General features: G+C 36.4%; 1 protein-coding gene across 2 annotated transcripts in view; it reads left to right on the top strand.

The window, feature by feature from the left end:
• Positions 1–14,488, top strand: part of MICU1 (mitochondrial calcium uptake 1) — a 215,993-nt gene that overhangs the window by 81,707 nt on the left and 119,798 nt on the right. For both annotated transcript variants that reach the window (XM_010852263.1, XM_010852261.1), the window contains one exon: positions 8,697–8,811. In XM_010852263.1, coding sequence (XP_010850565.1) covers positions 8,697–8,811 — 115 coding nt within the window. The remainder of the gene's footprint in view (positions 1–8,696; positions 8,812–14,488) is intronic.

Below are 14,488 nucleotides of genomic sequence, written 5' to 3'. Positions count from 1 at the left end.
CATGGCTGCAGTCACCATCTGCAGTGATTTTGGAGCCCAAAAAAAATAAAGTCTGACACTGTTTCCACTGTTTCCCCATCTATTTCCCATGAAGTGATGAGACCAGATGCCATGATCTTAGTTTTCTGAATGTTGAGCTTTAAGCCAACTTTTTCACTCTCAACTTTACTTGCAAGTAAAATAACAAGTAAAAAAGTTACAACTTGGAGGAAAGTCAAAATAGCCAAAATCTGAAACATGCCTGTGTTTAATCAATAAAGGAATGAATAAGTTTTGGTATTACTGTGTGTATTAGTATTAGATGCACAATATAATTAATACACAAAACAAATTGCATAAATTACTTATTTTTATTTTGTTGAGTTATTATACTACTCTGCAATCAAAATTAATGAGTTGCTCGTTAATAGAGTGTGGATGAATCTCCCCAGCACTATGCTAAGCCATAGAAGCTGCACACTGAAGCATATGTGTTGATGATACCATTTGTAGGCAGTTCTAGAATAGGCAAAACTAATCCATGGTGCAAAAATATGGTGGGAATTAACTGTGAAGGGGCATAAAGGAAACATCAGGGGTGGTTGAAATGTCCTGCAACCCAAATATAGTATGTACCTGGGTTAGTCAGATATGTGTTTATAGAACTCATTGAATTGTATATTGGATTTGTGCATTTCACCATAAGTGGATTTTACTTAAAACTGTAACAAATATTGAACTCTAAATTTGTTTTTTGCAGAGATAATTAACAACTGTGAAACTATCTTTCTTGTATTCTAAGCCTGAGCAAATGAGTAAATGTATTGCAGATAATGGGAATCAGTTTTCTCCCCTTTGGAGAAGGGAGTAACATGTATAAAGGGCAAGACTAAACTGTACTCTGTGATATTAAAATGGAATTAGAGCTACTATGAATTCATAGTTTATAATGGACAGATATGATTATAATCATGAGGAAATACCAGCCTAATTCAAATTGAGGAATATTTTACAATATAATTCACCTGTACTTTTCAAATTGTTCAAGGTCAAAAACTGTAAAGAAACCAAATATAGTCATGAATCTGGAAGGGGATGTACATGCTAGGGCTGAATGACTACTAAGAGGAAAACCTCAAAAGACCCTAAACTTTCATCTCTGGCTGACGTGTAGCTTCCATGAAAACAAGAAGTCAAAGGTAGAATGGTAAACAGTGGGTAAGCATTGAAAGAATGCCCACCACAGAGCCAATCTGCAAGCATCTAGAGAGTTTGTCTTTCCCACCCTTTGGATCCAGGAACTTAAGGAAATCTCTGTCAGATCATCAGCTGGTAATGAAACAGAGATTTGAGTGACTATGCTTGACAAAGTGTTTACAGAAGAATTTAGAGAAATTATTAAAGAAATGACTACAACCCACACAAGCACCAACAACAAACCCTGAGCAGGTGGGAGAACCCTATTTCCAGAATTACCACATTATAATATAGAAAACATTCAATTTTCAGTAAGAAATTATGCTTGAAAAGAAAGTATGACTCAGGAAAAGAAAGGAATAGGAACTATCCTTGAGAAAACTCAGATATTGAACCTACTATAAATAGACTTTAAATCAACTGTCCTAAGTATCCTCAAAGAGCTAAAGGAAAGTACACTAATGAACCTAAGGGAAACAAGGAGAATGAGTTTTGCTGCTGCTGCTGCTGCTAAGTCGCTGCAGTTGTGTCTGACTCTGTGAGACCCCATAGACGGCAGCCCACCAGGCTCCCCTGTACCTGGGATTCTCCAGGCAAGAACACGAGTGGGTTGCCATTTCCTTCTCCAATGCATGAAAGTGAAAAAAGAAAGTGAAGTCGCTCAGTCGTGTCCGACTCTTAGCGACCCCATGGACCGCAGCCTACAGGCTTCTCTGTCCATGGGATTTTCCAGGCAAGAGTACTGGAGTGGGGTGCCATTTCCTTCTCCAGTGCATGAAAGTGAAAAGTGAAAGTGAAGTTGCTCAGTCATGTCTGACTCTGAAGTAATAGCAATAAAGAGATACAAATTGTAAAAAAAAAAAAAAGTATCAAATAGAAATTCTGAAACTAAACATTTCCTATAGCTGAAAGGAAAATTTTAGTGAAGGGGTTCAACAGCAGATTTGAATACACAGGAAAAATCTTCAGTGAACGTGAATGTGAGTCAGTTAATACCATCCAGTCTGAAAAAACAGAAGAAAAAAAAATTGAAGAGAAATGGACACAGCTTAAGAAACTATGTGACACTACCAAGTATACCAACATATGTATAATAGGAATTTCAAAGGGCAAGGAGAGAAGAAAAGGGGCAGAAAGAGTATTTGAAGATATAATGGCTGAAAACGTTCCAAATTCAATGAAATATATGAATCTACACATCCAGGAAGCTGAATAACTCCCAATAGGAAAAAATCAGAGACCCACACTGAGACACATAATTACTGTCAAAAGCTGAAGTTGCTGAATCTTGAAAACAGCAAGAAAGAAGCAACTTACAACATACGACCTGTACACAGTAAGATTAACAACCAGTTTCTCTTCAGATACTATGGAGGACAGAGGGCTGACATATTTAGAGTACTGAAAGAAAAAATTGTCAACCAAGAATTCTATACCTACAAAATTATTCCTCAAAAATGAAGGAGATAGATATTAAACCATTCACAGATTAAGAAAAACTGAGGGAGTTTGTTGGTAGTAGCTCTACTCTACCCCAAATGCTAAAATGAGTACTTTAAGGCTGAAATGAAAGGACACTAGATAATAACTTGAAGCTATATTAAGAAATAACACTAGCAAAGATAACAACATAGGTAAATTAAAAAGGCAATATTTTATTTGTAGTGTATAACTCCTGTTTATCCCTCTGTGATTTAAAAGACAAATGTGTAAGACAGTAATTAAAAAATCTATGTTAATGGTCACACTGTATAAAAATGTAATTTGTGAAAATACTATAAAGGAAAATGGAACTCTACAAGAGTAGAATTTTTAAAAATACTGTTCAAGTTGGTATTTATTCAAACTAGATTGCTGTATATTTAAGATGTTAATTGTAATCCACAGAGTGGCCACTAAGAAAATAACTAGGTACGGTTCCATTTACATGAAATATCCAGAAAAAGTAAATCCATAAAGACAGAAAGTACATTAGTGGTTTCCAGGGGCTAGAGGGAGGAGCAGTGGAATGTGACTAAATGGATAAGGGGTTTCCAAATGGGGTGATGAGAACATTCTGGAACCAGGTAGTGGTGGTGGTTATATAATGTTTTTATTGTCCTTAATACCACCAAATTGTACATTTTAAAATGGTTAACATGGTAAATTTTATGATAAGTACATTTTACCACAGGTTTAAAAAATTATGAAAAAAAAAAAGAGCATGGTACTGGCATAAAAATAGACACATAGATCAGTGGAGTGAAATGAGGAATCCAGAAATAAATGCACATATATATGGTCAATTTGTTTTCAACAAGAAATAAATGGTAAAAGAATAATCATTTCAATAAATGGTATGGGCTCAACTGGATATCACATGCAAAAGAATGAATTTAGTCCCTACCTCTCATTAATACACAGTTAACTCAAAATAGATCAGTGACCTAAATATAAAAGCTAAAACTGCAGAACTGTTAGAGAAACAGGTAAATCTTCATGATCCTGGATTTTGTGATGAAGTCTTTGATATGACATTAAAAGCACAAGCAATAAGAGAAAAAAAATAGACAAGTTGAGCTTCATCAATATTTAAAATTTCTGTGCACCAAAGAACATAATCAGGAGAGTGAAAGGCAATGAGCAGAATGAAAGAATTTATTTGCAAACCCTATATCAGATACATGTTTAGTATATAGAATATATAGAGAACCTTACAACTCAACAACAGAAAACAAATAACCCGATTCAAAAAAATGGGCAAAGGATTTGAATAGATATTTCTCCAAAGAAGATAATACAAATCGCCAACAGACACATGAAAAGATGCTCAACATCATTAGACACTAGGGAAATGTAAATCAAACCATAATAAGATACAAGTTGGCACTCACTAAGATGGATATAATTTAAAAAATGAAGAAAAGAAACTCAGGATGTGGAGAAATTGGAACCATTTTACATTGCTGGTAGTAATGCAAAATGGTATAGCTGCTGTGGAAAACAGTTTGGCCACTCTGCAAAAACATGAACATAGATGTGTGATATGACTCAGCAGTTCCATTCCCAGATATATACCCAAAAGAATTGAAAGCAGATACTCAAACAAATACTTGTACATGAATGTACATAGTAGCATTATTCACAACAGCCAAAAGGTGGAAACAACTCAAATACCCTTTAATGGATGAATGGATAAACAATTTATGGTACATATACAATGGAATATTATTTGGCAATAAAAAGGAATGAAATACTGATTGCTGCTACAACACAGATAGACCAACAAAAACCCTGATCTGCAAAAGAAACCAAATTTTTAAAGCCCACACATTTTCTGGTTAAATGGTTAGAATGCTGAATTTTATGTCATGTGAATTTTACCACAATGGAAAATAATAATAAACCTCCAAAGGGAAAAACAAAGATGGACAAAGAAAGCTATTTTGGATTAGTGGAGATTAAAAAGACATGACAACTAAAGGCCATTTGTGTTTGTGGACTACACCCTGGACTAGAGGGAAAGTTCAGTTCAGTTCAGTCGTGTCCGACTCTTTGCAACCCCATGGACTGCAACATGCCAGGCCTCCCTGTCCATCACCAACTCCTGGAGTCTCCTCAAACTCATGTCCATTGAGTCGGTGATGCCATCCAACCATCTCATCCTCTGTCATCCCCTTCTCCCGCCTTCAATCTTTCCCAGTATCAGGGTCTTTTCAAATGAGTCTGTTCTTTGCATCAGGTGCCCAAAGTATTGGAGTTTCAGCTTCAATATCAGTCCTTCCAGTGAATATTCAGGACTGATTTCCTTTAGGATGGACTGGTTGGATCTCCTTGCAGTCCAAGGGACTCTTCAAGTGTCTTCTCCAACATCACAGTTCAAAGGCATCAATTTTTTGGCACCCAGCTTTCTTTATAGTCCAACTCTCACATCCATACATGATTACTGGAAAAAACGCAGCTTTGACTAGACAGACCTTTGTTGGCAAAGTAATGTCTCTGCTTTTTAACATGCTGTCTAGGTTGGTCACAACTTTTCTTCCAAGGAGTAAGCATCTTTTAATTTCATGGCTGCAGCCACCATCTGCAGTGATTTTGAGCCCCAAAAAGTAAAGTCAGCCACTGTTTCCACTGTTTCCCCATCTATTTCCCATGAAGTGATGGGACCAGATGCCATGATCTTCGTTTTCTGAATGTTGAGCTTTAAGCCAGCTTTTTTACTCTCCACTTTCACTTTCGTCAAGAGGCTCTTTAGCTCTTCTTCACTTTCTGCCATAAGGGTGGTGTCATCTGCATATTTGAGGTTATTGATATTTCTCCCAGCAATCTTGATTCCAGCTTGTGCTTCATCCAACTCAGAATTTCTCATGATGTACTCTGCATATAAGTTAAATAAGCAAGGGGACAATATACCGCCTTGACGTATTCCTTTTCCTATTTGGAACCAGTCTGTTGTTCCATGTCTGAGTAAATTCTAACTTACTTCCTGACCTGCATACAGATTTCTCAGAACGCAGGTCAGGTGGTCTGGTATTCCCATCTCTTTCAGAATTTTCCACAGTTTGTGGTGATCCACACAGTCAAAGGCTTTGGCATAGTCAATAAGGCAGAAATAGGTGTTTTTCTGGAACTCTCTTGCTTTTTCAGTGATCCAGCAGATGTTGGCAATTTGATCTCTGGTTCCTCTACCTTTTCTAAAACCAGCTTGAACATCAATTTCACGGTTCACATATTGCTGAAGCCTGGCTTGGAGAATTTTGAGCATTAGTTTACTAGCATGTTAGATGAGTGCAATTGTGTGGTAGTTTGAGCATTCTTTGACATTGTCTTTCTTTGGGATTGGAATGAGGAATGACCTTTTCCAGTCCTGTGGCCACTGCTGAGTTTTCCAAATTTGCTGGCATTTTGAGGGCAGCACTTTAGCTCAACTGGAATTCCATCACCTCCACTAACTTTGTTCGTAGTGATGCTTCCTAAGGTCCAGTTGACTTCACATTCCAGGATGTCTGACTCTAGGTGAGTGATCACACCATCGTGATTATCTGGGTCATAAAGATCTTTTTTGTATAGTTCTGTGTATTCTTGCCACCTCTTCTTAATATCTTCTGCTTCTGTTAGGTCCATAGAAGGAAAGTATTAATAGCTAAAAAGTAAATTACTGAGATAGTTTGCTAAATTTGATAATAGGCTGTGGATTACAAGTAATAATATGTATCAGTGTTAAATATCCTGATTTTATCAAATTTTTACTGTAGTATATGAGAGAATGTCTTTGTTCATAGGAAATATTTATTGAAGTATTGAAGTCTAAAGGGGCATGGCTCCAAGTTTTGATATAATATAAAAGAAGATACGTAAAATGATAAAGCAGATAAGGAGATATGTAAACTGTTGGTGAATGTGAGTAAAAAGCATATGGGAGTTCCTTATACAGTTCTCTCCACTTTTCTGAGTTTGAAATTACATCAAAATTAAAAGTTATAAACTTAAGATTTGTCTTTTTATTTTCTGAGCAGCAGCATGGTCCAGATGATTCTTAGAAAAATAATATTGGATATGTTTTTTTGGCCTGGTTTCCTCCTTTCAGTTTGTCCTTAGATTTTTGTCTAAAATTTTGTCTTAAGATTTTTGTTTCTCAACTTCTGGATCCCAATGTACTATTTATTTTCTTTTATTATAGCAGTTTCTCTATAAGATTATTACATAATTAATATGGGTTACTCAGCTTCTATTGATATTTATTCTAACAAGTAAGATTGTATGCCTTTGACAGCCTATTCTCATTTTGTGTATTTTTTTCTAGTTCACATGCTTTTCCTTTGCAGTATCTTGGATAATGTTAAAAAATGTACAATTTTCTTTTGAGAAATTAAAATATTAACTTGCCAGTGAACAACTTTGCTTCTCTTTTCATCCAGTAGCCTTTTTTTGTCTGAAATTTGTGTTTAATCTGTTGGTAAAAGATCAAGTGTGATGAGGTCTAACCTTAATTGGACTGTGGGCTCATTTTTGGTTTTGGCTCAAGCAAGTAATCTCTAAATGCTGTTAGGCCAGACCAGGCTTTCTGCCCATCACAAATGAGTCAGAGAAGCCCTTTCCTAAGTAGAAACTGCCATCAAAACCTCTTACTGCTTCATTGGCATTCAACTGTGGATTTTTGCCTTTTCCATTGTTGCTGTTTCATATTATAAGCAAATATCCAGGAGAGGCTATTTTGAGGGGGTTTACTAAGAAGATCATGATGATTCATTTGGTCCTCATGTCTTCCATTGGTTAACCACTTTTCTTTCCTTTGTGTGTATGATGGGATCTTCACTAGACAGAGGTAACCTGTTGGGTGGCTGTGTACCTGGATGATGGTGTGGTCGTGCTTGTTGGTTTAGTTTCCATGATGCTCCTCCCAAGGTTATGCTTGCAGTGCTGCTGCTTACTTTGTGCTTGCATGATATTACTTTGACTGCGCTTTGTTGGTTTGGGTTTTTAAAACCTCCTCTCCCTTTTTTTGGTACCTAGAATAATTCCTGAAATTTCTTTGGTTGGTCCAAAGTGAGTCAAACTTATAAAAATGAGTTTCAAGTCTAACTCTTCCATGGATCCTTTTCAGTTTTTGAAAGTATCATTGATGTCACCTCTTAAGTTTCTGGTCTGGTAGGGAATTATAAAAAAAAAAAAAGGGGGGGTAGGTTTCCCTTAAACACCCAGGAATAGACTGCTTCCCGGATAGACCATTTCTGAACCTGAGAATGGTTCTCAGAGAGAGCTGACAGAGCTGTCTCTGAGAGAGAGACCTGAGAGAGCTAACAAACTCTCTTTGTTAGCTTGTAGATTAAAGAAAATACATACATACATAGAGTTAATACTAAGTTATAGGAGAGTTTCTTCAAATAGCTAAAATTTAGGAGGCTCCACCAAAGTAACAGTAAATATGACGAAATTATATCATGCCTAAAGCTTGATGTGTATGTCTGATTTTACATATTTCAGAGGTGCTATTTACTCTGTAAACTGTTCTACATTTCAAAAACTAAGATTCTTGGGGTTCATAAGATAAAAGTTAAAATTAATATTTCAGAAATTAATTTTCTGAGCATTTGGGTGGGTGCTGACAATAGTTGCTAACTTCTTCATTTCTGATCACTAGTTCTAATCATTAGTTGTTTTTCTTGGGTATTTAGAACTGATTTTTTTTTTCTCTACCTTATATACCTCTATAGAAAAAGGTGGATTGTTTTTCAAACTCAGAAACAAATTCAGACCTGAAATGGGCCTGTTACATGTTAAATGGCAGGAGTTCATAAAACTGAAAACTTTCCATTGCTCACATTAAGCCAGTGTTGGAGCAAATAAACAAAATCATCTTCTGCTTATAATTTTAATCATCTTAAAAACTGTAAAGGATCCATTAATTTGGAATGGCCATCAGAGAAATGCTTATAATAAATAGCATAAAACTGTCAGATAAATGATCATTCATCTCTAACTATATTCTCATTCTGTTATATCTCCTTTTTATCTTTTGGTTGGACCCATACATTCAATAGAAAATTGCCCAGGAACGAGAAAAATTTGCTGATGAAGGCAGTATATTTTACACCCTTGGAGAATGTGGACTTATATCCTTTTCAGACTACATTTTCCTTACGACTGTTCTTTCGAGTAAGTATGAACTTTTTATTCACTTACAGGTAGCATACAGGACTATAAAAAGAGTTAAGTTGATTGGAGGAGGAAACAAAACATGTTTGCAAAGTTAATGAATGATGTTACATCAAATTTCATTTGTTTTGGATTCTCTATAACTTGTATATAGAACCACCCGAAAAACAGGGAGGAAAATAAAGTATCCAGGTAAAGTTAGAAGAAAACAAAAAAGCAACTGTGAAGTTACCTTTTAACTGTTTGAAGCTCAAGATAATTTATACATTGCCTGCTCCTTTAGCCTTCATTAATGTTTATACTTCCTCAGTAAAACACATATTAATCTAGTATTTCCTTTACTAAAGATGATTGGCTCAGTTGTTCTAATTGTGTTGAACATTCATTTTTGAACCTTGGAAATTTACTTCTTAAAACACAAAACTCAGGTTTTACTCCTTTAGAGCACTGATGAATTTCTGATTATTCTAGGCTAAACAGTTTTGTTGATTAGTATGCTACTGTAAGTGTTCTTAGCATTATTTCCCTTTAGTATGACTTTGTTTTAACCATTCAGGAAAAAAAGTGTATGTCTCTAGCTCTCTGTGTATATTCCATTGAAATCCACCTAACTTGATCCAAAGAGATCTAATACTTGAAAGAAGTGATTCTCAATTTTTTCCCCATGGAGGACAGAACCAAATAAAAATAAGCACCTCTTCCTACTCTTCTCCAGAGTAGGCATCTATAAAGATAAAACTGTAAACAGTTTTCCAAACTTATGGTTTCCAGTGGGGAAGGGATGAGGAGGGGTAAATTGGGAGATTGGGATTGACATATATACTACTGTATATAAGTGTGTTAGTCGCTCAATCGTGTCCAACTCTTTGCAACCTCATGGACTATAGCCCACCAGGCTCCTCTGTCTATGGAATTCTCCAGGCAAGGATACTGGGGTGGTTTGCCATTTCCTCCTCCAACTGTATATAAAATAGATAAGTAATAAGGACCTACTGTATAGCACAGGGAACTCTTCTCAATACTCCATAATGACCTATATGGGAAAAATATCTAGAAAAGAAGTGAATATATGTGTAACTGATTTACTTCGCTGTATAGCAGAAACTAACACAACATTGTATATCAACTGTACTCCATAAAAAATTTTTTTAAACTATAAACAATTTTCAGTAAGTGATACACAGTTCTTGCCATAGCTGTGACTCTTCTTTCCTCCAATTGACAGAAAAAATGAAGAAATATAGACTAATATGCTTTACCACAGCTGTCCCTGAGTACCAAAGTAATTGACACGTGTATACCTGTGGCAGATTCATGTTGATATATGACAAAACCAATACAATATTGTAAAGTTAAAAAAAAAAAATTTGTAGTGGACCAGTGCTCTAGCAGCACAGATATATATTAACTTGTTATGAAGACCCAAAATAGTAAACTGAAAGCACATTTATGATCTTATATTTTGTATTATTAATATTATTTTGATGCATTTTCAAAACAGACTTCAATTCCAATCCTGGCCCCACCACTTCTTACCTATGATTAAGTGTCAGGAAGACCACAGAGCAGAATCTTCAGTTTCTGCTGAAGATAGAAACTGCACATTGTGTAGCTCCCTAAATTCAGATTTTTTTTTAAAAGTCACATTGACTTGTGAGTACTGGGAACCCCTCCAAGTAGCTCTACAGGTCTGGACACCTTTACTTCTTCGTACTCAGCTCCTGGCTTAACCTTTGTGTGTGATTTACAAAAAATGCTTAATATTACAATCTCATATACTTTCTGTATTTTTCAGGATGAGAAAATATGATAAGGATATGATTTTTAAGATTTTCTCTTTTCACTAGTTTTAAGCATTTTGATTATTACATGCTTTTAGTATTTCTCTTCCCTCATTGCAGGCAGACTCTTTACCATCTGAGCCACCAGGGAAGCCCCGTATTTCTCAGCCTTAGCACTGTTGATGTTTTAGGCAGGGTAACTGATTTTTGTGAGGGCTGTCCTTTCCATTATAGGATGTTTAGCAGCGTTCCTGGCCTCTGCGCATTAGATGCCAGTCATGCACACTCCCCCACCCAGTTGTTGCAAACAAAAATGTCTTTGTCAAATGTCCCCAGAGGAGTAGGAATGGGGAGGAATAATCCCTGGTTGAGAACCGCTGATGTAGTTTTTAGCAGGGCTGTTTGGTTTTCGTTTCATTATGTACCTCTGTATAGTGTTCTTGTGTTGCTTGTCTTGGGATTCTTTGAGTTTTGGGGTCTGTGGGTTTATAGTTTTCATCAAATTTGGAAAAATTTCAGCTATTTCACCAAATACTTTTCTTTGAGGACTTCAATTGCACCTGCATTTTCCTTATATCAACCATGTAATGTTTGTAGTTTACTATCTTCATTTTACAGATGAGGAAATTGAGGCATACAAAACAATTAAAAACTTGCAATAAATGCTGGAGAGGGTGTGGAGAAAAGCGAACCCTCTTACACTGTTGGTGGGAATGCAAACTAGTACAGCCACTATGGAGAACTGTGTGGAGATTGCTTTAAAAACTGGAAATAGAACTGCCATACGACCCAGCAACCCCACTACTGGGCATACACACTGAGGAAACCAGAATTGAAAGAGACACATGTACCCCAGTGTTCATCGCAGCACTGTTTATAATAGCCAGGACATGGAAGCAACCTAGATGTCCATCAGCAGGTGAACGGATAAGAAAGCTGTGGTACATATACACAATGGAGTATTACTCAGCCATTAAAAAGAATACATTTGAATCAGTTCTAATGAGGTGGATGAAACTGGAGCCTATTATACAGAGTGAAGTAAGCCAGAAAGAAAAACACCAATACAGTATACTAATGCATATATATGGAATTTAGAAAGATGGTAACAATAACCCTGTATGCGAGACAGCAAAAGAGACATAGATGTATAGAACAGTCTTTTAGACTCTGTGGGAGAGGGTGAGGATGGGATGATTTGGGAGAATGGCATTGAAACATCTATATTATCATATGTGAAACGAATCGCCAGTCCAGATTTGATTCATAATCCAGGGTGCTTGGGGCTGGTGCACTGGGATGACCCAGAGGGATGGTATAGGGAGGGAGGTGGGAGGGGGGTTCAGGATGGGGAACACGTGTACACCTTTGGTGGATTCATGTCAATGTATGGCAAAACCCATACAATATTGTAAAGTAATTAGCCTCCAATTAAAATAAATAAATTTATATTAAAAAAAAAAAAACTTGCCTCAAGTCCCACAGTAAGAAAATGATTTAGGGCTTGAACCCAGGCCACTCCAGCACATGGGCTTCTGTCACTTGGCTTTACTGTTGTGGTCACATTTTCAGCAGTGATAAGCTACCATAGTGCCTCTTCTTTCTCTAAAACTGAACTGTGGAAAGACTGGTCATAAACTCTCCTGTAGATAATGGGCAGTTCAGGCATTCTTAAAATCTGTATGTTTTGCTCTGCATTGTTTACTTTATTTAACACATCATGGAGGGAAATATGCCACAGAAATGACATTGAGATCAGTTATTTCCCACGTCCTAATTGCTGCTAGAACGATAAGTGAGGCATTCAGTGAATCCACCTTTTTGTGAATAACAAGGAATCGTTACATCTAAATACACTTCTTGCAAGGTCGTCAAGCAAAAGGAAATGCAATCCTTTAAACACCAAAAGCTTTGCTAAGGAGTAGCTTGGGCCTTGGAGAATACGTTAGCGTATTTATTCATCTGTTACTCTAATGAACAACATGGACCATTCTTCAGATTTCTAATGGAAAACCAGCTAGAGCAATGTGAACAGCATAACCCATATAATACAAGACTGTTGTATTTCTAATTATCTGGGGTTTTTTTTTTCAAAATTAATAGAATCAGTGGTGTTCAAGAATTTGCTATCAATTTTAGAAGTTTCATTTTTTAGCTAAACAAGAATTTTTTTGACTCACACCCAGAATAACAACCAATTTGGCAGCAATATCTTGTGCTTATAATAAGCAGTGACATAAATTTCTCACTCTTCTCTGTATGTGCTTTGGATAATGGGTGCCTTCTCTGGCCAGCCTAAAATTTTAAATACCTTTTATCCTGTCATACACACACACTTACACATACACATCTCCTAAATCCCTCTTTTGCTCTCTTTTTTCTCCTTGGCATTTGTCATGATTTCACATTCTATATCAGTTTAGTTTTGTTCAGTCACTCAGTCGTGTCCAACTCTTTGTGACCCCATGGACTGCAGCACGCCAGGCTTCTCTGTCCATCACCAACTCCCAGAGCTTACTCAAACTCATGTCCATTGAGTCAGTGATGCCATCCAACCATCTCATCTTCTGTTGTCCCCTTCTCGTGCCTTCAGTCTTTCCCAGCATCAAGGTCTTTTCCAGTGAGTCAGTTCTTCTCATCAGGTGCCAGAATATTGGAGTTTCAGCTTCAGCATCAGTCCTTCCAATGAATATTCAGGACTGATTTCCTTTAGGACTGACTGGTTGGATCTCCTTGCAGTCCAAGGGAGTCTCTTTGCAGTCCAAGGCACTCTCAAGAGTCTTCTCCAACAACAGAGTTCAAAAGCATCAATTCTTGGATGCTCAGCCTTCTTTATAGTCCAACTCTCACATCCATACATGACTACTGGAAAAACCATAGCTTTGACTAGACAGACCTTTGTTGGCAAAGTAACATCTCTGCTTTTTAATATGCTGTTTAGGTTGGTCATAGCTTTTCTTCTAAGGAGCAAGTGTCTTTTAATTTCACATTCTATATAATTGATTTATTTTCTTTCCTAAAAAATTATATGAGTTTCAGGTGTTCAGCATTATAATTCAAAATCTTATATACACTACAAAGTGATCACTATTACAAGTCTAGTTATCATCCGTCACCATGTATAATTAACCTGCTTTACCTATTTCACCTACCCTTCAACCCCTTTCCCCTCTGGTAACCTCTAGTATGTTCTCTGTGAATTTCATTTTGCTTTTTTTTAGATTCCACATGTGAATGAAATAATTTGGTATTTGTCTTACTCCATCTGAATTACTTCACTTAGCATAATACCCTCAAGGTCCAAGGTTGTAACAAGTGGCAAGATTTTACCTTCCTTTATGACTGAGTTATGTTCCATTTTGTGTGTGTGTGTGTGTGTGCGCATGCATGTGTGTATACCACATCTTCTTTATCCATTCATCCATCAGTGGACACGTAGGTTGTTTCTGTGGCTTGGCCATTGTAAATAATGCTGCATTGAACATAGGGATACCCTTATCTTTTAAAATTAGTATTTTTGTGTTCTCCAGATAAATACCCAGAAGTGGATAATTGATATATCTTCTTTATTGTCCATCTTCCTACCTAGAATGTAACTGCTTGACAGTGAGCATAGGTTTGTAATGATTATTTGTTATAGATTTGTAGTGATATTAATTACAAACTTATCTACTATATATAAAGCATTGTGGCAAAGTAACAAAGCAAGGATTGTTTTTTTTTCAGTCTTCTCTGAAATGAAGTTTGTAAAACAGAAGACTCTACTGTTTATATCCTGAGTTGAGAACAATTCTTTTAGCTGTTGATGTCCTCAGTCCACATCCAGTACCAGTGGAGTGAGGAAAATATGTTTTTAAGCTAACCTACTTCTAAATGAAGAAATATAATTATATGAG

Source organism: Bison bison, unplaced genomic scaffold (assembly GCF_000754665.1).
Source record: "Bison bison bison isolate TAMUID 2011002044 unplaced genomic scaffold, Bison_UMD1.0 scf7180017864309, whole genome shotgun sequence".
Lineage (NCBI taxonomy): Eukaryota > Metazoa > Chordata > Mammalia > Artiodactyla > Bovidae > Bison > Bison bison.
The sequence above is the reverse complement of the archived record's forward strand: the minus strand, read 5'-3'. Positions and strand labels throughout refer to the sequence as shown.